The following is a 27,648-nucleotide window of genomic DNA, read 5'->3' on the forward strand; positions in this document are numbered from 1 at the left end:
TGTTGTCACACAGACATATGCTGCCGTTTGCTTATTTCTGCATCCCCAGGTTGCTCTCTGGCAGTGCTCACCCCTAACCTGCTTGCTCATTTGTGCTAAGAGCAGTTGTGCTGTCCTCCTAGAGCGTATCCTCCATATCGACAAGGTGAGCATTTCCTGCCTTCCACCTCTCCCCAGCTTAGCTTTGGGCTGTTTCAGGAAAGAAATATTTACTCCTAAGTCCTGCTTTGCTTTGTAGCCAGTGCTGCACAGAACAGCTTGGTTTGTGTGACTGTAGATAGCAGGAAGATAGAGTGTGAAGTTGGTCATTGTGAGACAGTCTGGGAAATTTTTGCTGCCTGCGGCTTCTTTGTGCCATGCTGTCCAGTCCCAGGCAGCCTTGGTGGTGGGCTCTGACTGCCTGTTGTAGCAAAGCCTCCTCTGCATTAGCAGTGCAGCGTTTTCTCTTGCTCTGTGAAGCCAGGGGTCAGACTCTGGTGCACCAGTCTATGATCTACCAGCCCACAACACCTGGCACATGGCAAAGGTGCAGATCCATGGGCTGAGGATGTTTACAGGAGCATCACCAAGACCAAATGGCGGATCCTGCACTTGGGTTGCAACAAGTCCAAGCTACAGGCTTGGGAAAGAGTGACTGGAGAGGTCCTCAGCAGAAAAGGACCTGGGGATGCTGGTTGACATCCACCTTAATATGGAGATATTTTAAAGATGTGCAGATGTACCACTTAGGGGCATGGTTTAGAGGTAGACTTGACATGGTTGGGTGAGTTTAGGTTAATGATTGAATTTGGTGATCTTAAAGGTCTTTTCCAACTTAATGCTTCTGTGATTCACTCAGCAAATACAGGGTTACAGTAGAGCAGTGAAGCAAGGGCTTTGGTATGCTCTCCCATTTTTTGCTCTTTCTTCTCCACAACCAAATGAAAATTCCCATTTCTTGTGGGCAGTAAAATGCTTCCTTTTTTGCAGACACTGCTCTTTTCTCCATCAGGGCAGGTAAGGGGCAGCTATCTGCCTGAGCTAAAATGGTGTCTTTCTTGTCTACCCCAAAAGTTAGACCAAATATAAGAACTACCTCTCTTCCCCAGGTGACTGGATAAAGTTGAGAAGCTGCAGACAAAAACTGGCTTTTCTGTACAATGTGGCATCCTGAAGTGACACAAAAGCTGGAAGGTATGAGAACAGTGACAGTGTATCCATGCCATCCATCCCTCATAGTCCTATACGCACCGCTGCATCATTGCAAGTGACATCTGCATATGCAGCAAGGACAGAGCAATTGCAAATCCCAAACTGGGAGGAGGACCATTACTATTGTGCTGAGAATCTGGAAACTAGGACTTGACGGAAGCTGTGTTGGTGGTGTAAGCTTCATCTAGCCCATCTCAGGCCTGTGATGTAGTGGGGCAGGGCCAGCTCTCTTTCCCCCAAGGTGTCACACAGACACTCGAGGGGTTTCCCAGCAAGCTGAAACTTTGAGGCTGTGTGTGCAGACGGGTACTGGTTGAGATGGGAGAGGGCCAACAGCACTTGGAGCTTTTCCTCTCCTTGGAGTGGGCACTGGAGGAGTGAGACATGTACTGACTTGGAGAGAGTGTTGGGGGCATTCCTGGGGGCTTGGAGTGGTGAGGTGAGGGTCCTGGGCCAGCAGTGGTGAGGTGAGGGTCCTGGGCCAGCACACCCCTCTTTGCTCATTCCCTAGCTTTACCCTCATGGTGGATTGATGTTGGCTAATGCCAAGTGCTTACTTCTCATACCACTCATACTGCTCCTGCTCCTCGGCTGGACAGGGGGAGAGAAAAGTACAACAGAAGGCTCATGGGTCGAGATAAGGACAGGGAAATCATTCACCAGTTACCATCACAGGTAAAACAGACTCCACTCAAGGAAATTATTTAATTTATTGCCAATCAAAATCAGAGTACAATAATGAGAAATAAACCCAAATCTTAAAACAACTTCCCAGACCTCTCCCTTCTTCCCAAGCTCAATTTTATTTTATCTTCTCTGCATTCTCCCTACAAATGGCACAGAGGGACAATTAATCACATGTTGCTTTTGCTGTTCTGTCCTCTTCATGCTCTTTCCCTACTCCATTTGGAGTTCCTGCCAGGGAGACAGTGCTTCACGTAATTGGGGTCTGCGGGGCTGTTCCACTCACATGTTCTCACTCCTCTCAGCTGGCTGCTCGGCAGTGCAGTATTTTCCCCTTTCTTAAATATGTTATCCCAGAAGTGCTACCACTGTCACTGATGGCCTCAGACTGCCAGTGGCAGGTGCATCTGGAGCCAGCTGGCATGGGCTCTCTTGGATGTAGGGAAAGATTCAGGCAGCTTCTCACAGAAGTCACTTTGTAGCCTGCCTCCCTGGCCCCTGCTACCAAAACCTTGCCATACAAACTGTCTACCCCAAATTCAGATCATTTTCAAGGACTTGTGTACCAAGTTTCCATTTCTCTTCAGTTCCTATAATTCCCTGTTCTGTTCCAGTCTCTTTTTTCTATCCTCTTCTCATCAAGGACCAACCTCTTGGCTCCTCTCCTGTCTCCTTTGCTTTCCTCTATCGCCCTTCATTGCCTTTTCTCTCCTCTTGCATGACACTGTTCCCATTTTCTTGCTAAGCTCTTTGTGATTACCCCATGCACCTTTTGGTCCCTGCTGGATGTGCTCCTTTTATCCTCCTCTGGGAGGGCGGCCAGCACTCCACAGTCACTACTTTGCATCAGCCCTGAGAATACCTTGGTGCAGCTGCAGGACTGATTGTTGTGGGATATCAAGCATTTTCTGTATTTTATTTGCGTTTTACCTTGATGATTTGCAGGTTTTCTCTGGTTCTTTGTCCAAGCTGGACAGAATAGGATGTATGTTTTTTGATACACAGACCAGTGGCATTAGCTCTTTAAACTACCTGTATCATTTTTAAGATCATTTTTGTCAAGGACAAGTTGAGATTTTCATGTGTGTGGAGTGTTGTCATTTCCTAGTGAGAACTCCAGGCATGATGATGATGTCCTTGAGAGTCAGATGTGTGAGCTGGAGTGTGGGATCTCGAACGTGCAGAGGCTATCAGAACATGCACCAGTTTTCCAGCTGGTGTTGCAGAATGTTGAGTTCACAGGTGGCTTCCTAGCAAACTTGCTTTCGAGCAAAACTTGCTTTGGCAAGCCTGGCACGGCATGTGACACAGTTAGAGGTGTGCTTGGCTCCTGGGGTGCTGCTGAACTGCAGGTGTCCTGAAGTTTTCCTCAGTGATTGACTGTTCTTTCTTTAAGGAGGTTAACTCTGCTCAAAAAAACCCTGCTGGCTTTCTCCATTGGGAATGAGTGACAAATATCCTTTGTAATTTTAGGATGTTTGTTAAATTCCTATTCAGCTATCTCATGGTATCTCTGAATTGCCCTTCTGTCAACAGTGAGCGGTTAGTTTGATCGGCCTGGTTGAGCATGTGCTTTTAGTGAGGGTACCTAGCTGTGCCAGGACAGATCCACAATTAAATTGTGGTCAATTGCCCAGCAAACACTAATATACTTAAAATCAAAGGAGGAGAAGTACTGACTGCCAGCAAGCAAGGTGCCAGTTTTATTACCCTCAGAGTTTATTGCTTTCCTAATTAAAATCTCAATCATTCCTTGACCACCACCTGCATCTATAAACATCCTGTAAGTGTGATGTAAGGTGACTTGGTGTGACTGGCAACATGCACAGGGCAGGTGGTGCAGGCTGTTTGCACCGAGCACAAATGATGTGTAGAGTTCAGCAGTTTTTTTTTTCTTTTTCTGATTATTTACTTACATTTTTAGAATGACTGTGGGTGAGGAATGACTGCTCGCTTAACCCCATATCCTTGCTTGCAGTTCCACATAGATTCTGTGGAAGGTCCTGATTGTAGACCTGTTTCATGCTCTGGGCCACAGGACCCAAGTTAGAAAAGGCTCCTGTTTCTGTGGTGTGATGGGGCTGTACAAACTGATGCTTTGTCCACCCTTCCCATGTGGGGAAAGAATGGGCTGCAGCATTTGGCTTGCAATTGCATTATGTGCTTGTGCCCAAAACACAAATCCTGTGAGCTCCTGCCTGAGTGTTTGAAAAATGAACATTAAGTCCTGCCCTGCTGCATGGGCCTGACTGTGTGTGATGGAGTCTGTGCTGGCAAAATGTAAATTGCTTGTAATTATGACAAATCATGTGCGGTGCTCATACTGTGAACTACAAAGCTTTTGTCCAGTGCTGCTTATCCAGCTGCTTAAAAAGCTCTCTTGATAAAGTGCATGAAGCTCAGAAACAGCCTTCCAGGTTTGGTTGTTCACATTTTGTTGAGGACACTGAAAATAATTTGGTCTGTTTGAAGAAATTGCTTCTATTCCCCAGAGTTTCTCATGATGTGGGGGAGCAGGAGCTGGACTACAGGACAGGAAATGCTTAGCAGAAGAGCAAGATAAAAGCAAGTTTGTTATTAAAAGGAACTTTGAGCATTGCTCTTGATCTGTGTCCTTGATAAAAATCCCTAGTGCTGTTCATCCTTCCAGTAACAGCTGCAGGCATGTAATTTTTCCTCTTTCTGTATTACTGGACAATCTGTCTGTCTGCTTTTTTTAGTTAGGCATTTTCTGCAGTAAGAAGTGGTTTCTTCTATCTGTTTTGTTTGTTTCAGCAGATGCTGAAAGCATGCATGCATGAGAGAGCAATGTGTGTGTTACTTTACCTTGCATGAGCACAGAATGGCACACACAAGAAGTAACTTCTGGGATGAATTGTTGTTCTTTTCCATGCACTGTTTTACTTTGGTCTGTGGTCAATGCTGTCAGTGTGTGGCAGCCATGTTTACAGAGCACCACTGAGTCAAATATCCTAGCTGGAGATTTGAAAATGTTTGATACCTTCATAGCCACAGGTGTTTGGAGCTGTGCTTGCTGAGATAAGAGTGCTGCAGTTTGTGGAGCAGAGAGTTTGATCCTCCCTTTCAAGGGCAGTGCTGCCTGTCTCAGCTAGGCTGCCCCTGTCCAGGGGAGTCCCAGCCCACTGCTGGCTGTAAATCCTGCCTGCAGTAGGTGGGATCCTCTGGCACAGCAGGTCTAATCCAAAACCAAGTTCTCAGCAAACACTCTTCCCTTTCTTCTGTCTTTTAGTATCAAGATGGTGCTGATGTGGACCAGTGGGGACACATTCAAGACTGTTTACTTCATCCTGAATCAGGCCCCTTTCCAGTTCTCCATCTGTGGACTCCTGCAGGTATTTGTGGACATCGCTATCCTCTTGCAGGTTTACTTGTACAGCCACTACCCTCAGAAGCCCGTGTCCCACGCTGCACACCCAGCCAGCACCAAGGCCCTGTGAGGAACTTGGCTGGGCAGATTGCAGGTCAGCAGAGTCAGCCATGGCATCTCTTCTTCCACTTGTAAATACTCCTGTGTTGCCAAGTTGAAAGCAGAAATGAGAACAAGGATGGAAAACGCGGCTGCACGTCCAGCCTTGGAGGTTCTATGTTAAATAACTTGCTCTGTTTTCAGATTAGCTGTACAGAACTGTTTCTTGGTGGGGGGAGGGGCACTTTATTTTTGCATATGTACCTATGAGCCTTATTAATTCACAAATGTTTGTATATATAATCACAAGGGCTGGATGGTTTGTGTTTTTAATGCTATTTAAAAATGTTACACCACAGAAATTATAGGATATTTTGTCTGAAACTTCTACCTATTTATAAAATATAAAGTCTGTATATTGGCAGGAGGTTTGTGGCATATACTAGCATTCAGTATCTCCATGATGGAGGAAGCAGTATTAAAGAGCAAATCCAGGAGCTTTCTCTTTTCCCTATAAGGATGTCTGGTGAGAGAAGGTGGGGGTGGGAGGCCCTGCAAAGAGGTGAGCAGCCAGAAATGTGCCGACCACAGATGCTGTAAAGCTAAAGAGTCAGCAGATATTCATCCCTGCTGCAGGACACATGGAGGAGATGGTGGAGGGGGTCTGATGGTGCTGGAGTCATGTCTAGAGCTGGCACAGCCAGTCAAACATCCAGGCAAAAGGAGGAGCCAGCAGGTGATTTCTGGAAACTTAGGTACTCGTGCTTTGAAACTGTGGGGTGTGCCCCTGCAGCTGTGCACAGGACACAGCTGGGATGTAGGGTCTTTCCCAAACCGAGCGGCCAGCAATGGGCATTGCCAGTATTGCCAGGCAAGTATTTCTCAATGTGATTGAGCCACAAAGATAGAAGCAGGTCCACTTTCATTGACTCAGAAATGAAAAAGTTTGAGATGGAGGAACAAGCTGAATCCCCTGGAGTAGGACCAGCATCTGACAGCTTGATTTGTTGAGGCTGAGATTCGTGTTCATGTTGTTAAATGCCAAACAAGAGCCAGGTTATGTTTTGGGGTGTTTCCTGCATTGGCCCAACAAGGAAGGGGTCCATGTTTTTCTTTTACTGTTGTGAACTGTTGAGCTCTTAAAGAAGAGGTTTTTCTCTTTTAGAAGAATGAGCAGGCTGTACTGAGAGGGACTAAAAGAGCAGAGTTCATGTAGATGTTGTCTCTAAAGGCCATTAGCCAGCACAGGTCACCGTACTCTGTCTGTGACATGCAACTCTGGTGGTGTGGACCCGTGGGGCTGTGACCAAGCCCCTGGGCTCCTATTGTGACACTGCTGTCATGAACCTGCCCCAGGTGATGTGAGGAGGCCGTAGCAATGCCCTCGGTCCCAGGAACAGCTGTGCCTGTGCTGCTGCCTTCATGAGGCTTCCTCCCTCTGCTGGGTGAGTCCTGTCTGGCCACAGGCAAGGTGTTGGACAGATTTTTCAGAATCATTTTTTCTCTAAGAATAGCCCAAGAGCTTCTGTTTTCTTAGCAGTGGCAGCAAGTATGAGGTTTGATGACTTCAGTGTGTAAGTCAGATAACTCCCCTACCGTGCTTTCTTTGGGAACCTCACAATTTGAGTCTGGACTGTCTGAATTGGTGGCAAACTGTCCAGTGGAGGGGAGTCACACTGTGCCCAGGCACTGACTCCCTGCTCTTTGTTCAATACCATACTCTTCTAGGCCTGAAGTGACCTTACAAAGACAATGTACTCAGCATGGCAGACTATGAATGTTTTGTTCCTCTCTTTTCTCCAATGTTCTGGTTGTGCTACAAGAACATCTGGGCTTTTGTCTTTTTTAATTGAAAACATAACAACTGGCTTCTCCAGTATGCTGCTTTAATGAGGATTGTATTTCTACTGTTAGAAAACAAACACTTTGTTGTGTGTTTTAATTGTCTGAAGGGTTTTTTTTTTAATAACTTGTAATGGTAAGATTTTTGTATTTGGTGGTCTTTTTCTAATATTCTGCAAAACAGGGATGCAAGAAATTTCTGGTTCATAAGAAACTTACTTTGGTATGTTACAGCTTCACTGGGAGTGCACACTTTTGGCCACCTCTTTGGCTTTGAACTACAGATATTACTGAGGATAAAAGGATAAAACAATTTCTGCTTTTTCCTTTTGGGATTCTTCCTTGGGTGGATTCTTGAGTCTGTCACCAGTACCTAAACCAGCGAGCTCTGTGGATCAGTCTCATTTACACCACAGCAGCAAATGCTGGAAGAGAAGCCAGTGAAACCATGTCTAAGTCATCTTCTGTATGTGGCATTTAGCAAGTAGGACTCTTGGCCAGGAACTCTAGAACTTCTTACAAGGTATTTAGGGACAAAGTGTTACAGAACTTTTGTTTTGTTCTCTAATTGTCAGGAAGTATCTGTTTCAATGATCACCTCAGAGAATAAGAAATCGCTTTCTTTAAATACTTCTCTTTGAATGTATGGCACATTTCACGGACTTGATTTTTTCTGTCAGTTGCAATGTTTTTTTTAATAAAAATTACCTATTATATAAAAATTGCAGAGTTGCTTTGTTTTGTTCAGGTACAAAATGTGTGCTTCTTAACTCTTCCTATAAATCTTCTTGTCAGGAGCATTGTAGATACAAATAACTAGCATGGTTTTTCCTTCTGATGGGTGAGTAAGCACAAGGCAGAAATTTTCTTGATGTCATGATGCACAGCAGGGATTCTGGATTTCTGTTCCCTGCTCTTCAGTACATACCAGGGTAAATTTAACCATTGAGACCACATAACTTGTGTTTGCAATGCTCACAGTAAAAACCAAATTGCTAACAGATTATTACATAGCTTTAAAGGGACCCTGTATCATGCAGGCTGCAGAATGAAGTTGAAGATGGGATACAGATGAGGGATGTGCTCTTGGCAGCCTCTGCACAGAAGATGAGGATGTTGAGTCTGTCATCTCATGGCCAGCTACTGTTCTAAGAGAAGTCTTAGCCACCCTCCCTGTTCCTTCTGGATGGGAAAACAAGCCAAGGCTGTCAGGAGCAGCCTTGCAGCTGCTGTGCACCTCCTGGATCCTGCCAGGCTGTTGGGCTGATCCAGGATGTTGGGCTGCTCTGGCATGGAGAGGTGGTTTGCTATTGCTGTGTGCCATGCTGCAGGAGCTGCAGAAGGGGAGCTGGGGAGGGGAGAGGGCTGCAGGTGTAAGAGAGAGGGCTGGGCAGGGCGAGAGGAGATGTGGGGCAGACTGAGCTTGCTCAAATAAGGGTTTGAAAGGTGATACTCCTGAAGGGAAGGGATAGAAGGAAAATCAAAACATGAAGGTAAATCAGCAAAATGGGTAGGAAAGGAGGAGAAATATGAGGGTGGGGAGTAAGTCCTGCCTGTTCACTTGCAGTCTGCTGGTAGTGGAGATCCAAGCAGTTCTCACAGCAGTCAAGCCTGATCAACACTTGCAGTGCCTGCACCCTCTCTCCCAGCCAGTGCTGGTATTACTGGCTGCTGCTTTGGCATTCACTGTGGGGCAGCCAGTGGTGGGACTGGCCCCAAAGGAAACAATGGGGAACCCCATCTCTGGGTGCTGTACCAGCCCAGCACTGCCCCAGGCCTCCCTCAGGGCAAATCTCTCCCTCTGCTGTGCATGGCAGTCAGTGGTCTGCACTGTGACTCCAGGGAGGGAGAAATTTCATGGTTAGATGTTTGAGATGCATGCAGTTAGGTGCAATTAAAAAAAATTTAAGACATAAAATAAAGCTCACATTTGGTACTGGTTATGAAGCAAAAATGGGCCCACAGGTTCTGTTTGTTAAATCTGATTGTGATCCTCAGGCTCGAGAGCCAAGCAGGTTTCAAGGACCTGACTGACAAGTGTAGCTTTGTTGGAGGCTTTCTGTAAGAAAGAAGACACCAATATGAGAGCGAGCAGTGTGCCAATAAATAAACACTTCCTGGATACCTGTGCCAACAGCAGTAAATAAAAGGTGGGGACTAGAACATAATGTGAGGGTCACCCTGGGGCATGGGCAGGTCTTCCTGTAAACAGCCTTGTAAAGCAGCCAGTCCCAAGGGGATGTCAGCATCTAGAAATGCACTGACAGCAAACACAGCATTTCAGAGCCCCCTCCTGCCCTTCTGTGTCCCGGCTTATGTGCACTTGGCTCTGGTAGGTGCTGGCTGGGAGACTGAGGGGCTTCACTCAGCCACAGATGGGCCAGCAGCACCACACTGCACTTCTGTACCCATCAGCCCTTCCATGTGCCTCTGTCCTCTTCCATGCCCAGGCTTCACAGTCCTCTAAGGCTGTGGCTTGTAGGTGCCAAGGAACCTTTGCCCCCTGAAGCATCTGCTGTGAGGCTGCCATGGCCTGTGCGTGTTCTGCCCTCAGCAGTGTGGGACAGCAGCCTCTGTCAGGCTCACAGCTGAGGAGATGACACCGGCATCACATTTTTCGTTACATTACTGCTTTTTCTTAACTGTGCCATAGAGGTGGCTGTGCACATGTGCTGTATGAGCTGAAGTTATGTTTGACTTTGTGCCATTCCCTTTGGCTCTGTCCCTTTACCAGTTAACACATCCTTAACTCTCCTAAGCTGTGGTTTTCATGACTGGTGTTGCCAGCTGCCAGAATTTGTAGGTCTAGATCCATGCATGCTGCCACCAAGGTGTATGTGTAGGTGGACATCCACCATGGTAAAAGAGACGTCTTTGCTCACGTTTTGAGTCTTTATCCCATATAAGAGAGAGAAATTTTTTTTTCCTTTTTTTCTTTTTCCTTGAGGCAAAACTAGTGTGCTACAATCATGAAGCACTTAGCTGTTCAAAGAAACAGGTATTACTACCTGGTGGTAGTGGTGTGCCAGCAGACAGCAGTGTGGCATTTATTATAGTTAGAGATAAATGGCCTTAAAATCATCTGTGTGCAGTGTCAAAAAACTCCAACCACTATACACAACAAAACCAACATTCTCCAGCAGCTGATCAAAAGCAATAAGCATCACCCATAACAACGGCTGCCCTGGGTGAAATTTATTCTCCTCTGAGTGTTTTTTATGTCTGGCAATGTGTGCATCACAACTTTATATAGCTTCCAAAAATAATTTGTTTGAAAGGTTCCTGGTTTATATTTGTTTCCTCATCTGCCATCCCAATAGATAAAATTAAATTTTATTAAAAGCCAGGCTTTGACTAGGAGACAATGAGTGGGTTTTGTCACTTTATTACAACTCTGTGCATGCTGGAATTAATTATGTGCCTTTTGAAAAATACCAAGATCTCACTATTGTAGGACAATAGCAACTTGATGGAGAACAGCAGCAATATGGCATGTGTCATCAGTCTGTTTTTCTTCACAGCTGCTGAACTGCAGTTTGCTGTCCCAGCACTGTTTTTTTCATGCTTCAAAGCCAAAAGATGCATTGATTCATGGTTATTTGCTAGCACTGCAAGTATGAAACTCTTTGTTCTGCAAGGATGTCAACTCCAGCATGGCTTTTCTAGTAGTTAGGTAAGGGTGCTTGCAGTTTTTGGGCTTCACCACCTCAAGGAGATGCATTCTGCACCTTCCACGTGCACTAGCCATGGTCGCTTCATTCACACTGGAGACGGTGCATGAAGCACACCTGGTGTGCATGAGCCAAATCACCATGAGGAGTGAACCTCTGAGTCCACCTAGTGAGCCTGTCAGGTGCCACCTTAAGACTGAGCATCTGAATGCCACCAGAAGATGCAGTGCTGCTCCTCAGCACGAGGCCACACTGTCCCCCAGCCACTGCTCCCTTCGCTGGTTTGCAGTCAGCTGGCTCCAAAGCTGGATCCCTGATGTCAGACCTTAATAATCCTTAATGAAAGAAATGTCTGCACTGGGAATAAAAAAACCCCAATAAATTAAAATCTTTCATGAGTCACAGCAACCCATTGCTGGCATTGCTTTGCCAGGAGTCTGAGTCAGCCCAGGCACCATCAGCCCTTGGCCCTCCTCTCTAGCACAAGGAGCTGTGTTCCCGGCGCTGCTGGGCCATGAAGGATGGGCAGAACCCTGGCGTGGGCCCCTGCGTTTGGTTTGCCTGCAGTTCAACACAGCTGGGGCTTTGCTGAGCCAGGTGCATCCTGCAGGGTAGGGGGGCTCAGTTTTGCTGCCTCCATCTCCTGCAGTGCTCAGCAGCAAGTAACACGAGTTAATTCACATCAGCACAGCAAAACACCACCTCCTTCCACACCCAAATCATCAGACACAGAGTCAGCAACAAAGCTTTATATTTTTATTAAAATAAAGTGTAACTTTTCCATTTCCCTTGCTTCATTCCTATAAGGAATGGCTTAATAGGAGAGTTTGGTAACATAGGATTAGTTCTACGACATATGTTGAGGCAAAAAAAAAAAAAAACCCAAACAACAGACCAGACAAATCCCATCTTCAGTACATCAGGTTTTGTTCCCTTCCTGGTGGGTGGAGAATATGGAGGGTGACACTGCATGGCTTTAGTACAAATAAGGGTGTAGGTACAAGAGACTGTTGGCTTCCATCTCCCTCCATTCCCTAACCACATCCCACCTATAGGAGCACTGAAAGACCCACACAGCATCCTGACTTGGAACAGCTACACAGCTCTGCCAGGGAAAGCTCATGCATGGGGCTGGCATCAATAAGCAAACATGCAGATGCCACCATATGATTAATTTCCCTTTATAGTGACTTAATTCCTTTGAGAATGAGAAAGAAGAGCCAGAACACTTGTTCTAATGACAGGATTGTCTTTTTCTCTGTAGAAGGGCAAAACCAAAAGGCTACTCCTAAGGCAGAGCACAGCTGCTGCACTGTAGCTTGGGCTGAGCCCACTGATGGTGTCTTGCTGGCTTCACTGGGTTTGTCCTGCTCCCCTACTCCTGTCTGCGCACGACTGCACTCAGTGCAGCCATCACCACTGAGGACAACTGTGCAGAGCTGGGAATTGCTCCTGGTTCAACATCACCCTCCCCTTCTTGAGCTACATGTAGTTCAGACTGGTTCAGTTGCCTGTTAAACACATTTCTCAATACACAAGAGATGGAAATAGTTAACAGAAAGTGGAGAAATGTCATCATTTGTCATGGTATTTTTAATATTTGACTCTTAGCAAAGGAAAAATAACCAAGTTAACATTCAGTACTGTAGTCAGGAAGATTTTTTGTATGTATATTTCTGTCATGGGACTAAGTAAGATATAAAGCTTAGGATGGTAAATATGCATCTCTGCTAAATAATGCAAACTGTGCTCACACACAATTCAGAGCTGGCAGCACTGCCAGCACTCTTGCTGTGCTGCTTCATCTGTAGAAGACAAAAGCAAGCCCCTGGTAAAGCTGAAGGAATGCTTCTGCCCTTCTCTTGCCCTCGCCCCTTGGCTTGTCTGACGTTTGTGTTCCTTGGTGGTGCTGCCAAAACAAACGTGCTGTGGGGCGTCGCAGCACGGGGAGCCCCTTGCTCAGCCCTGCCACTGAGCAGGGCCCGGAGGAGGTGGCATGCTGGTTGCTGTGACACATGGCACGTGGCATGGGCTGTGCTTCACACTACATTCTGCTGGCTGGCTATGTTCAATGGCTGCTCCTTGGGCATACCCAAAAATACTTGCTCAATAGAAAAGCCCTAAGAAAAGCAATGGAGCAGAGCTGTACTTGGTAGAATTTGTAGGGGTACTTTTCAGAGGTCCCTTAAGATCAGCAGTTGGTCTTTAGAGAAACCTTGTGTTTGTCTGCCCCTCATTTATGCAGTTCATGGCATTCTTCCTGCAGAACTGACCTCCCTTGTCCGCTGCTTCTTGGCCTGCCAACGTTATGTCCTCAGCTGTTCAGGGTCAAGAACTTCTCTTGGTTTACTGGTGCACCAAGGTCTGACCCTCCTGCTCACCAGCTCTTGGCGGGAATGTGGCACTGAGCCGCCCTGTACTGTCACCACCCAGGAGCTCGGTGTTCTCTTGCCTCTGGCGCACCTGCCTGCTGGCTACTCGCTGCTGCTGCTCCTTCAGCTCGCTGTAGGAACGGGAAAAGGTATGAAAGATGGATGTGACTGGGAAAGCCATCAGCAAAATCCCACTCAAGATGCTGCTCAGGGCTACCACCTGTCCGGGGATGCTGCGAGGCACCATGTCCCCGTAGCCAACCGTTGTCATGGAGATCACGGCCCACCAGTAGCTGCTGGGGACGCTGGTGAACTCTTGCTTGGCTCCCAGTTCGCTCTCAGCCAGATAGACCAGCGGCGAGAAGAGGGCCATGGCGACGCAGAGGAAGAGCAGGAGCAGCCCGAACTCGCGGGTGCAGCGGCGCACGGTGAGCCCCAGCGTCTGCAGCCCCAGCGAGTGCCGCGCCAGCCGCATCACGTACAGGATGCGCAGTGCCCGCAGGAAGCGCAGCACCAGCCCCACGCGCTCCAGGTACTTGTTCCCGGCTCCCCCGCCGGGCTTGCTGCTGTTCTTTGTGGAAACCACATCCACGATGAGAGAGATGTAGAAAGGCAGAATGGCCAGGATGTCGATGATGTTGAGCGGGGTTTTCAGGAAAGCACACTTGTTTTCTGCCTGGATGGATCGCAGCAGAAACTCAAAGGAAAACCACGCCACACACACCGTCTCCAGCACAAAGATGTCATAGCACTTCCGTGAGCATTCACCCTGGGGAGAAGAGGAGTGGGAAACACATAGAAGAGGGAAGAAACAGATTTAGCTGGGGAGTGAAAAAAAGAGTGTCAGCTCTTAAAGGAAAGCATCACGTGAAATTGATGTAAATTGTGATGTACCAAATCAAAATTACGGCTTTGAGAGGTACTAAAACAAAAGGCTACATGTTTGACTACGGGACAGGTCAACAATGCTCTGGAGTGTCTCAAAGCTGTCAAGAATGTGGTGTGATCTTATCAGCTGTTGGCCAGAGAGCCTACTGCTAAAAAGCCAGTGGCTCGCACTTCATTTCTAACCAAGACTTTAACATCTTTTCAAAAGGATTAATACAGGATTCATGGGTTGTAATAAATATGTTATCCTTCCGTCCCTTCCTGATCAATAATAAATTGCTTACTAATGGCTCATAAACACCTACAGCATTTTATGTGATATGCTTAGATTAATCTATAATCTATTATTCACTAAATACAGTACATATTTTATATTCCGGTGAACATTTATTAGCACAGCCTTACAGTCAAACACTTATATAAAGTACTGAGAAATGTAGGCATTTCTGAAAGAAAAAATACCACAGGATAGAGTGGGTTCTGGAGAGGTAAGTGTTTTTAGTTACTGCACCTGTAACAACTAGTGACCACAATGCCTTCCCCAAGCTTTCTTCCCCTGCTCTTCCCTGCAGGCTCACTTGGTGGCAAATAAAGAGAGCTCTGGCTCTTTAGTTATGATGCTTGTAAACAAGCCTCAGAGCCCTGGAAAGGCAATAAACAATAATGCTGGTGATGGCCACTCCTCAGCTGTTAATACTGTGGCAATTCTCTGCTATATCACTCTTGGTACCTCCAGCTGAATAATAAACAGCTTCTCTAAATAAACAGATTTTGATGTGGACAGTTATAGGGCTAGTGCTCTTTCCTCTGTAAATGCTTGTATAAAAGTGTGAATGCTCTGGGGGCTTTGTGTGGAAGGCAAATATATACTTATTAGGGGAAGTGTATATTTACTCAGTGTGCCAGTTTGAACAGTTTGTGAAACTGTTGTAAGGAGTCAATCCATGCTAGTGGGGTATGTGACTCCTACTGGATGCAACAGGTATTAGGTCCCAATTCCCAACCCTGTTATACTTGCCTATACCAAATTACAGCAATAAAACATCAGCTGAGAATGGCAAAGCTGTGTCAAGCTGGTTCCCATTTCACCGCTGGAGAAGCTGAGAACCTGGCACATCTATAGCAGCTCTGCTCACATACTGAGCTAGGGGAGTCTTGCTCCAGAGAGCCAGGGAAATTTTTAATGCACAGCACCACATCCTAACTTCATCCCTCTTGAAGTGTGTATGCGCAGGCTTTTTCCCTGTTTGGAAAGAAAGCAGCCCACAAGAGACTGATGATGAGACTTTTGCCCTCTTCACTAACTGCAGCCTTCCCCAAAATGTGGAGGGACTGGATATGCTTCAAGGGCTGTTGCACTGCCAGCAGTGAGAGCAGCGTCACCACATGAATGCAAAGCCTTGGGTTACCTCACTATGACAATCAAAACGCTGAGGCACCCTGCACATCTTACACTTAAAAAGAGATTGAGACAATAACTAAAGAGATGTCAACAAGAAAAACAGATGTGAAAAGGAATCCTCAGAGCCAGGATTTATGGTCCTTGCAGTAACCACAATAAAAATTGTGATGCCTTGTGTTTTTCATTTCGTATTCCACTTTCAATTGGCACATGATGTACCTCCCCCTGTTTCCCAGGGGGTCATGCTGACATGGAGAGAAAAATTATTTGTCCTATTGAAATTACTGTAAGGATTTTAAGCATATTGCAGGGAGGAATGATAATCTTATTTTACCAGTATAGTACCAGGATAGCCTCTCTTTAAATTCCAAATTTTGATTTGTGTGAACACCAGAAGGAGCTTAATTTATATCTGCCTCACCAAACTAATTTGGTCATAAGTAAGTATTTTTGTCACAAGCATAATACATAGGATATAAGATTTTGTTTCTAGGAGCTTTCCTCCTATCACAGGATAATTATGCTGTCAGGCTCTCCTATCAAATACAGAATCAAGATGCTTTCACACCACAACACAAATCTGGCTCTGTGAGCCAGAGACAAAGCTCACAAGGTTAGTGGAAGGACTCTGCCTGTACCACTGTAATTTCTCTCCTTATGACCCAGAAACCAGCCCCCAGACCAATATTGTCCCAGAACTCTTCTGCCTGGGAATCTCTCATCAGGATATGCTTGATCTCACACCTAAGGGCAGTCTCTGGAGGTGATTTGCAGCTCTTCACCCCATCCTTGCAGGTGCTCTTCAGGTTCAGGTTGTGGTGTGAGAATGATAATCCAGACAAGAACAGCTATGGCTGGAGCAAAGCAACAGCAATGACAAGATGAATACCCAAATGTGCAAATTTGGTTTCTCTGACAGGTGCACCATTACTTGGATCACCACCTATGGAAACCAGGTTGCACCTTGCCTTCAGAGCCCTGTCTGGCAGGAAGCGTTCTGGACTCTGATGCAAATATATGGACTTTTTGTGCCACTAAAAGTTTTGGGAAAGTCAGTGAAGCCTATGGGGAATTTAGCCTTAAAATAAAACTACAGCTAATTTGGCACCTAATTCCCCCAGCAATTTCTATTAGTTGCATATGGAAAGGAGACTGCCAAAGTGCTTTTGTGTGTGAGTTTTGGTGCAGGAGAAAACAGAAGTGAAGATTACTCCTCATGAATGGGCTACCAGGGAAGATGACTTTTGGAAGATCCTGTCTGCTCTCCCACACTCTGACATGTTTATCTCCTGTAGGTTCACAGACCTAAAACATTGCTATTTATGTCTTCAATCTTCTACTTCTACAAACTACATCCCAAACGCAAGTGGGGGAGCAGCCTGGCAACATTTCTTCAGCCAAGCTCAAGAAGCCTGGTGGAATCTGGAGCTCAGATGATCCAGCACTGCAGAACCAAGCTGCATCTTTGCCCATCAAGATAATGAGGAGATGAAATTTCCTCCATCCAGAGCGGAGGCTGGGCCCTGGCTTTTTTCCACTGTTCCCACTCTCCACAGCTGACAAATAATATGAAATTTGAAATGTTTACTTTCAGTACAGTGGAGTGATAATGTTTTACTACACAGAGTTCACTTCAACAGGATGAAACAATCCCCCCTTCCAGCAAATGCATAATTATCTTCAGCAACTTGCTCAGTATCCTTATTAACCAACACTATCTAAACAAGCCAGGCTCTGTCCAAAGGCTGTCCTAAGAATAAGAGGGTCTGAACATGCTTTTAGAAAACAGATCTGTGTGTCAATCAACCTGCCAGAGGTCTCTTTTTTCCTCTAATTAAATGTCTTCCTATCCCTTGGACCATGTTTCAACATCATCTAGGTGTGTCCTATTATTGTCCTCAAATGTTATAAAAAACAGCAACTCAAAACTGTATTTCATACTCTTTGCACTTAATTTCTTTCGGTTGCAGCTGCTTTTCCTTGCTGTTTTTTTTCCTGCTTGACTACAGTATTGGTTAAAAATGAAAAAAAAGGGCAAGTTTTGCTTTCTAAACCTTCTAACTTTGTTTTCCAGTCCAAATGGATGCTGAAATTCTGTTTGGGCTTTTGAGGTTTTTCCGTTCAAGAAAACAAAGCAAAAATTCTCAGAAAGGCACACTCACAGATGGAAAAAAAAATAAAATCAGGAATTAATCAGCCATTGGAACACAAGAAAAACAAGTCCTAACAGAATAGGGCATCCTGCCCAAAATAGGTCTTCATCAAATCTGTATGTTCTCAAAAAAGATTGAGCTATACCAGCCTGTGGCCATAAACATGTCCATTAACAACTACACACTGCTTTTTACTTTTTATAAGCAAAACAGCTCTCCCTCATACCAAGTAACAAAATTTCTTCACCCTGTAATCTAATGGATACAGTTTTATTGCTACTTTTTCATATTTAGAGTGATGAAATTGAGCTGCAGGGAAAACAGTTGTTTTTCACAAAGTGTATATATTTGTTTATCTGTGTACATTTGTTTCTTTCAAACCATGAGTAGTTTGGGTTTCTTTTTTGTGCAAAAATTTCTTGAGTATGGGAAATTATCTGCAGTTGCACAGAATTTGGGGACTATATACCAATATCAACACAGGGAACAAGAAAAGAAAATAAGAAAGACATCAGTGAGTAATTCTATGCAGTCAAATTAAAGTGAGTCTCCTTCATTAGGATCTACAGAAATTTGCTGTCAAAAAGCCAACCATGGCATCTTTCTTCTGGAGCAACGTTTTCTTTGCCAAAAGTTCCTTTGGCAAAAGGAAAATTACAAAAAGGAAAATTGGTGTCACTGGAGTTCAAATCCATCTGTATTCATTGTTCTGTATGGTCTGTCTAAAAGTGGCAGACATCTTTCAGAAACATTTTGGTTTGGCTTGCCAGGTCCGTTTCACTTGTACTGAACCCTGTACTGAGCCCCACAAAAATTCTCCACTGTGTGTTGTGTGACTTCTCGGCCCTGCCTTTTCCTCTGGTCTCCTGGGAAGAAATTGTGACTATTCCTTAGACTCTTGCAGGCTTTGACACCGTCTTCTAATCCCTCTGCATTACAAGATGTCAAAAGCCAGATCACCTTTAACTGCTCCAGTTCTTGTACTGTTTTTCATGCACTTTTTTGTGAGGTCAGCAGCTCCGCGGCACTTTGAAGGAAGAAGTTTCAATGCTGCCCACTTTGACCCTACAGTGAGATTTCCCTTACTGTCAAATTTATATGTTAAGAAAAAAGAAACTCCAACATGAGAGGCATTGCATACAAAAGTACTTACATAAGCTTGAAAATCATGACATTTCTAAAATGATATTTTGTACACGTCCACTTGCCCCTTGTTACTTGAGCCTTTCGGGTCACACGTTTCAAGTGTTTCTCTGTGCACATCAGATCAAGCTCTTTCTTAACAACAGTGTGGAACTTGAAATTCTGATGCAACTAAGGTCTCAGCATCAGAGGTCTGTGTTAAGAGACCTGCAGACAAAGAGACCTGCAGCCCTGAGGCTGCTGACAAGTCTGCTGACAGTTCCCAGTCCAGAGGCTTAGGGTGTTCCCCTTGGATTTGGGTGGGAGGCTGAGCTGCCAGTTTCAATGAACATCTGCGGGGTGACCCAGAGGACAGACACTCCTCCACTACATTCTGCAGGGTGACCCAGAGGACAGACACTCCTCCAGTACCAATTATTCAGCAGCCCAACACTTGGAGCCTTTGCTGGGCTTTGGAGAGACCCAGCTCCTACTGCTGTGAGAGCGGGGTGGAAGCTTGCATCTGGCTCCGTCCCAGTGCGTGGGAACGCCTGGAGCACTGGCTGCTGGATCATTGGCTCTCTCTTGTCATTGTAAAATGAAGAAGCCTTCCTTGAGAAAAATTCCAGCAAAAGAGCAACATTCCCAGAAAGACGGCTTACCAACGAAACTCTAAGGTATTGCTCACGCTGGCACTTTCTGATGAAAGGCAATTTTCTGAAGAAAAGTGGTTTTCTAGCAAAAGCATCCAGACAATTTTCCCAGCAGGGATAAGCGCAGGACTCCTGCGATGTGCCCGACCTTGGAAGGGCAGCATCCTGCCCTGCCCTGGGCACAGGCAGCTCCCCTGGCTCCGACCACCCACAGACACGGCGATTGTAACTCAGCGCTGCTGCCACCGACGCTGGGGTCAGGCTGAACTCGCGGTCAGCCTGCTCCCAAAAGTTCCTTGTGCTCCCGAGCAAAGATGATTCACATAACTGCACAGCCTGTCCTCAAAGCTGGCGGGCTATGAAGTCAAAGTAGCAATTTCTGTTTTTAAAGGCACCAAAGGGCCATGAAAGAGTCCTCTGCTTCTTGCTATCCACACTTTGATCTGTAACTGGAGCTTCGTTTGTTTAATCTTCAGCCCAGCTGCCAGCAAAGGTAACCTGTGCCTTGTGAGGGGAGGGCTGCTGCCAACTTTGGGCAGCATGTTATGGACACAAGATAGCTCTTATACAACATGGCTTTTTTGAGGAGAAAGGGCAGGGAGGTGGGCAGGAGCTACACCTGCTTGCCCCTCTGGATTTCCCTTGATCCTGAGACAGCACAGCCCCAAATCACCACTTCTCAAAACCCCTCAGGCTGCCATTTTTATCCTGCCAGTGAAGCTGCAAATAAACACAGAACACCAACAGGAACAAGGGAGATGCAAGAGACTATGGCAGCTGCTAGAAGGTAACTGCAGGCTGTGCTAAAATGCCCAGCCAGAGTCTAATCAGCTCATGGAACTGCATGCTGTTCTATTCACTTGCAGTATGCAGCCAAGGGGTTACTGAGATACCTGCATGTGCCTTTCATTTGTCTCAAATTGCTGCTCTGACCTCTAACTGTGAAGCCAGATGGCTGTGCTCATGGAAATCTCAGCAAAGGGCCTGGGAGTCAATGAGAGGGAAGAGAAGACCACGTGAGGACTTTGCCTAAGACTGCCCTTGCAGACTACAGAGACAGGAGACACATGAGGATGGCATTCCTGATCCAGGAGGCTGCAGAGGGAACCAGCTGTGCTTCCTTGGGTTACTCTGCTCAATCCACAAGCAGCTGATGCTTTGGGCCATCTCAGCCCCAAACTGTACAATCAAAATTAGACACTGTAAGTAGGCCTCAGGTTCCTAAGCCATATAGTCAGCTTTGAGACCTGTTTAACTGATACCTTTTTTCCTGGAAATGCTACAGATGTCTTAACAGCTGACTGCATGCATCTGGCATATAGCTCTGAATGGGGGAGAACGACACAGACATGAGGGACTCAACTGCCTACCTACCAGGCAAGACCTACTGTGATCCTAAGGCTTTCTTCCACTTCCTCACCTCCCTCATGTACTGCCCCTGACACATGCAGATGTATTCTTTGGTCCACTATCCTGCCTCATTTTGCCCCAGTAGAGCTGTTGTTGAGAAGAATGGAAAGCAGGTAAGTAGTACCACAGATGCACAAAATGCCCTCTCATTAATACCTCCTCATGCCTATGCCTGTTTTTAGCACACACTTCTCCAAAAGCAACAGTGTTTGTTAGAGGGAAAAAAATGCTATCTGGCTCTACTTTATGGAAAGCAACCAAAACCTAAAGTCAGCAAGAAGCAGGAAACACAGAAAGAATAAAACAGACCACGAAATATCTATGAAACTGTCAACTTGCCTGATTTTCAGGTGTCTATCAGGAACAAGCACAGCACCTCATCCAGAGAGGCTGGGGCAAGCGTCAAGACATCCAATGTCTTAAAGCTCCTCAGAGTCTGTGACTGTGGCTGGGAGCAGCTTAAGGGACCACTGGAGCTCCAGCAGCCAGCTGCTCCTATCTCCCACTCTGATCACACCACTCACCAGGAATGAGGGGCTGTACTACAACATAAGGAGGAGCAATACACCCTGGGTAACATCTTCTGCAGATGTGGTCCAGGAGTGGCTGGAAGGGCAGCACCGTCCGCTGAATAACTGCAACCAGCAGGGCAGGTAGGAGAGAGAAGGAAAGGGAACTTACATGATCGGTCTATGCTGGCTACCTTCAAAGGGAACCCCTCACTAACTGACAGGAGACTGTTGGCCAGAGAAGAAATAGCTACACCAGCTTTCAGTACCTGGACTCCAGAAGACACATGAGGTTCCAAAAAAGACCCTCTGCAAGAACAGGGAAGACAAGAGACTTCTTAAGATTTAAGCATCTCAGTTTTGAGGGTTGATGGTGTGATGCAGTTCCCATGAGAACAGGGGTCTGCACTCACCCCAGAGGAGCCCTCCAAGTCCTACCTGCCCATAAGGTCCAGCTGGCAGAGGAAATGCTCTCTTGGTGATGCTGGAGTTGGCCTTCAGGGTCTGAGATCCCCACCTGGCTGGTGCACAACTTTTTTCGGTGCATGAGTGTAAGACATAAGCAGGCTATTACTAATATTTAGAGAATTACAACCTTTATGTACAAGAATAGATTTACTGCCATTTGCTTGAACAAATTTTCTAAACCTGGGGTTTTTTTTTTTTTACGTACCTGGGGTCTGCTTTGGCAATTTTGCAATTGTTCAGTGCCATTGAGACACTGTCTGAAGACAAATAGCTACACAGGAAGACACAGGTCCAGGAAAGCAAGGTATTGTATTTGAAACTCATCAACTGCCATGGCATTTGAGGCAGGATTTCACAGACCACAGTCCATATGGCTTGCTTGTCTTTGCCCTGCAGCTGACCCGTCTGCAGGAAACACCCGTGGGTGACACAGGGGTCCAGGTGTGCCCAGGATTCCTGCACAGCCCTCTGTGCTTGGACCAAGCACAACCTGCCCAGCCTGGCCTCAGGGACAGCTCAGCACAGAGGATTTGTTCATCAGCCACTGCCACAGGCAGAGAGGCAGGAAAAAGAATGATGATTTTAACAAGCAAAGGTGTCTCCCAAAGAACAGCTTCAATTTAGAAACACCAATGTTCTCAGTATTTCTGACTAAAATTACATTGGAATTTTCTATATCCGGATTTCCAGAATGCTTTTTTTGGGTTTGGCCCATTTCTTTCACTCAAATTGGAAGTAATAATCCCCAAGAGAATAATGAAGCACCGAGAGTGTCCTTACTGACAAGTGTCCCCCTCTTCCTCTGATTTTATATGAACAGAAATATTCCTCCTCAGCTCCCTCTATTTTCTAGCTCTGATAGAGACATCAGAGCCTTGGAAGTTTACAATGTTTTTTTTAAAAATCCAGTATCTGTAAATCTAGGCAAATGCTTGATCCTGAGCTTTCACATAAAGAAGACCAGTTACACTGCAACTTAGCAAATCTGATTTCTGTGTTTTCTATCCTAGTGCTCTGAAAACAAGGCATACTCAGTTGGCACTTGGAAAAGCTTGAGCAATGGCACTTGGCACTTGCAGCACACCCGGTCCTCACAGACAGGGCAAAATTGCAGAAATAAAGATGAGGGCTATAAACCCAACGAGCATCAAACTGCAGAACCAGAGCAGGGCCAAGTTCTTGCCAAGGGCACCTGGGTGCAGTTTGAACAGTTTCCCCAGGGAATGGGAACACCTGCACACCCCTCCAAAAGGGACAGGGCTGTGTGACAAAGCAGTGGCATTCCCAAGGCTTTCACACCTACCCAATACCTGGGAAAAGGTGATGTGGTGGCACCTGGCTGTGCTCACAGATACACACTGCCTACCACTGTGGTCTTCTGAAATCCAGCATCCTCTTTCCTTCTTCTCCTCCTCAAGCTTGTCTCACACCAAAAAAAAGAATCTGTCTTGTTCTCCCTGTCTCTCTCACTTATTAATTATATTAAAAGATCAACAAATTCTTAATATAATTTTACAGTCTATTTTCCCTCTTATTTACCCCAATTTCTCACTTCTTTCAATCATTTTTTTGAAGCTTTTCTTCTCCTGCCTCCCACTCGCTGCTGGTTCTGTTTTACTGACCCATATTTATTTTACTGGTTCCTGCAACCCTGTAACCTGTAATAAGATCTGGGTTTGTCTGTTTTTTTCCTTGGAGGAAAGGAGGACAGAGTCAAGCTTACTGCTTTCCTTAGACATTTTTTTTCAAACCTGTATCTCTCTCCCTGCAGTCTCCCTTTATCCTCTTATCTGAGAGCAGGGGAAGGATTTGCCTGTGTTGCCTGTGGGAAGATCTGCCTTCCTGCTGGTAGCAGCTCAGGCACAGCTGGCAGGGAGCTCCCGCAGTGCCCTTGCACTGCAATGCTCTAAGCTGCCGTGGGTTTTTACCAGGTAGATGTGGCCACGGCAAAACCACACACACTTTCATATTCTCTCTCTGCTCAAGGCAACAGTAAGAACAGTGCTTGCTGTGACAGCAGTGCAGCGCAGCACGCAAGAGCTTACCTTAAAACACCCAACATTTCTACTGTGCGTGAAGGCAGCAAGCTGCAGACTGGGAGAAAATCTCTGCAGTGCCTGCTCCCAGTCAGAGCAGGCACTTTTTGGGAGAGTGCTGCAATTTCTCTTGTCATCATCTCTACCCAGTGTACCAGGTGCCAAGCGTTCAGCACAGCTCAGGATGTACTGGATGGCTGGGACCTTCACACTATATCCTATTTGAATCCAGGCACAGGAAATGAGATGGGGCAAGGGCAAGGGATTGTTTGTGTGTGTGTGTGACTCATGGAAGGGAGAGGTTAGAGTGAGAGAGTGACCGGAGGGGTGGGCTGGCACATTTCCTGGTGAGCCTTGCTCTGGCTGTGGCTAAGCTCCACCAGCAGCATGTCCCTGCCCCTGTGGCACCCCCTGCAAACACAGCCAGTGCTGGACAGGACACCTGGGTTAGGATGCTGCCTTCATGGGACCAGACTCATGCCACACCACTCCTCAGAGAGCTTCCAGGCTTCTGAGATTTTTCTGGCTGCCCTTGCCTTTAATCACAATTATGAACTGTCACTGCTTATTTCATCTTACTGATGCCTTTAGGTTTGAATATTCACAAGGGCCAAGGAAGCTCCAGACAGAGAGAAGATGTGCAGCGTCCTTGCTGGCACCTCCTACGCCAGCAGGAGTCAGGGACAGGATGGCAATGGCTCACCACCCTTGGCAGGGCAGAAGAGGCTCTTGAGCTGATCCTCTGTGGAGCAGAGGATCTTGCCAAGTGGCTCATGAATCATATGCATGGCTTCAGCTGAGCTCAGTCAGAACGTTTAGAAGGACTGACAGAATGTATTAAAAAACTGTGAGATGCACACAGGCATGCCCAGATAAATGGTTTCCATTGTTAATTACCTGCACGGTAGCACACTTTAATTCAGAGCATGAGTTTGTCCAGCTGCAGCTTTCAGTTATTTCAGTTCACTGTTGCCCACAGACATTCTCTTAGTATGATTCCCACTGCATTAAAAGCACCTCTAGTGTCTCATTATAAAGTAGAACTCAAGATTTTAAACCATTTTTAAAACTTTTTTTTCAATTTGCCTTCCAGATGGATATCAATCTGGACACAGTATCTCAAGACTCACTTGATCTCTTATGTTGGTTTTCTATTATTATGAGATCTGAGAGGATTTTTTTAAACAGTAAGGAAGCTAATTTTTGAAAAATGCCTTTTTATTAAGGAAGAATATTGTGTAGCACTAATTAAAATGTCTTACAGAAGTACCTACACCAGAAATTACTTTCTTCTGAAAACTTTATAACCTAAAAAAAAAATAAATTTGATTAATGAAAGGTGTTCTACACAAACTAGATCAAAATGTGTCTCAGTACCATGCTTTTGATTTTTTTACTTGGAACTAATATCATGCTTACCATTAGAAAACCTAACAACTTTATAGATTTCTCCTGGTCCTTTCTCAAGCCTTTGTTTAAAAACTTCTGTAAAAAATCTTACAGCTATTTTTTTCCCCATCTGTATACCATTCAATTTGTCTTGAATATAAATGTCTACACTGAAAAAAACCCCCAGTTTCAAAAACTTTTATATTTCATCTCCATTGCTACACTCTAGGCAATGAAAATGGAAGCATTTATAATGCTGAATGATTTAATGCAATTCTTCTAAGTGCCGTACACATGAATCAGCTCATTACCTCAGCACAGATATATAAGGTGCAGCCAAATGTAAATCTGCCTCCTTGCTTTCGTTCCAAACCTCCAGAATTGATAGCAACCTATCCTGGAGCTCTGAAATGAAATTTCCAGATTATATTTTCAGTTCAAATAAATGAAAGAGTTCTCTCTTTCAGAACACTGGGATAGAACTCAACAAGCCCGCAGTGCCCAAGCTCTCCTGCAAAAGGCAGTGGAGCAATCCATGGAATACAGGAGCTGTGCTGTACCCCCAGGATATCAGGCTGTGATGAGTAGCTGTAGCAATTTTACAAACATGTCTGAAGGCCAAGTGCCTATTATTGTGAGATATCTTCAGAGATTCCCTGGATGATTTACCTGGAAGTTTGGAGAATAAACTCACTGGTAGGGATAGATACTTAAGGGGGTGGAACCAGAGAGTTATTAAAAGAAATTAAATATGGAGCATATTTTGCTGGGTGAGCCACACTGCACCAAATATAAACCAGTTAACAATGTGACAAAATTACCAATGCTTTTATGAAATAACTTTAGCTGTTTAATTATTTATCACTAATGTTACATTGCAGCATATTTATATAATATTTAAAACAAGACCCAAGCTTGCTATTTATTCATGAGAAGATATCCTGCAGACTGAAAGAGTTCATTGGCCCAGAATAAAATTATTAACAAGTCAAAAGTAATTTTGTCTTAGCCAAGTCTTGCCTTGTTCCCAAGCAGTGCAGAGAAACACTCTCCATTTTTTTATTTCTAAGCCTAAAACACTGCAGAGAATCTCAGGTGGCTCCCAAAATCTATATTGTAACCTACTGTCCTCAAAGCCTTCCAGGGCAGCTCCTTAATCCATAAGGATTTCTCTGTTTATTTGGGAAAAGCAACCCAATAGCAGGTGGTGCCGTGAGAGCCACGGTTGGGTGAGCCAGGCATGGAGAGCTCAGGTGGTGACTCTGCTGAGAGGGGAATATTGAGCAGGTCTGCAGGCTCCCTAAGGGACTCTGTGTAAACCTGCCACGCAGTGCTGGGTCCCCACCCTCAATCTAAGGGCAATTCTCAGAGAAAGAAAACACAACATTCCTCCTAATCCTCCCAATACACGGGAGGATGATTTTCCTACTGGGACCATGGTTCCTTTATCTGCTCTTGAAGCAGCTGCCATGATGGAACAACCAGGTACATGTGCCAAAGTTTAGAGAGCTTCAATGAAGCAGGAAGGCTGGATTTTTGGTTTTTCTTCCAGGGGTGGGACAACTGCAGAAAACAATTGCTTTTTTTCCCAAGAAAAGCAAGCAAGCCAAGGAGAAGAAATGGTGAGATATCTTCAAATAAATACAGCCAGTTGTTATCCAGCACTCTGTCCGCACAACCAATAGCAAGAACAACCAATCATTCCTTCAAATGTTTTCTATTTGTTAGCAGCTTAAAGCAGCTCTGCAAAGAGGAAGTACTGTCTTGTGTAAGAGCTGGCAAAGCTGGCACATGGTGTGCTATTTGACCAGGGGTTTTGCAAGCAGCAGGGGTGCCGGGCAGTGGCTGGCAGAGCTGGTGCAGAGGGCAGTGAGATGTACAGCAGTGATGCTGGGGACTCCCAGTTCCCAGTGTGTCTCCTCAGTGTGTGAATACAGCAATCCTGAACTCAGCAAAATAAACCGATACTGAGACACGCTCCATATAACAGCTGGATTTGGACAGCTGAAAAGGGGGGATTGAGACTCGAATCCACAAGGCAAAACCTAAGAAATGTGTTCCTTTACATTAGGGGCTGTGTCTTTTAAATGCCTCACAGATATTTCCCAGGAAAATGATCTAAGGACATGATCACCATTTCTCAATATTTGCAAAGAACATTTTGCCATTGGTGTCACACTTATAAATTCCATGGGACTCAGAAAAAAGATGCAGAAAGCTCCACAGAACTGACATTTAAGGTTTAGATTGAGCAGTGCAGAGTTCTCAGCTCCGTGATGTTAACGCTGTCTGTGTGACACACAGAAGCAGCATCACTTAGTAAAACCAAACCTCGTCACTTCCCACTGCTTTCAGACAAACCTGATCTCTTTGAAAGATAACTTGCCTAGCAAATGTCTCTGACCATCAAAAAGGAGTTGGAAGACCACGC

At 45.5% G+C, this 27,648-nt stretch overlaps 2 protein-coding genes across 4 annotated transcripts in view; one reads left to right on the plus strand and one right to left on the minus strand.

Moving 5' to 3' along the window:
• The window catches only part of SLC66A2 (solute carrier family 66 member 2), a 66,076-nt gene extending 58,210 nt beyond the window's left edge, over positions 1-7,866 (plus strand). For both annotated transcript variants that reach the window (XM_063159469.1, XM_063159475.1), the window contains one exon: positions 5,126-7,866. In XM_063159469.1, the coding sequence (XP_063015539.1) occupies positions 5,126-5,333 (208 nt within the window). In that variant the 3' untranslated portion in view covers positions 5,334-7,866. The remainder of the gene's footprint in view (positions 1-5,125) is intronic.
• A 3,731-nt stretch (positions 7,867-11,597) lies between these two features.
• The window catches only part of KCNG2 (potassium voltage-gated channel modifier subfamily G member 2), a 53,459-nt gene continuing 37,408 nt past the window's right edge, over positions 11,598-27,648 (minus strand). For both annotated transcript variants that reach the window (XM_063159484.1, XM_063159481.1), the window contains exon 3: positions 11,598-13,956. In XM_063159484.1, coding sequence (XP_063015554.1) covers positions 13,162-13,956 — 795 coding nt within the window. In that variant the 3' untranslated portion in view covers positions 11,598-13,161. The remainder of the gene's footprint in view (positions 13,957-27,648) is intronic.

This window comes from Melospiza melodia, chromosome 1 (genome assembly GCF_035770615.1).
Source record: "Melospiza melodia melodia isolate bMelMel2 chromosome 1, bMelMel2.pri, whole genome shotgun sequence".
Taxonomy (NCBI): Eukaryota; Metazoa; Chordata; class Aves; order Passeriformes; family Passerellidae; genus Melospiza; species Melospiza melodia.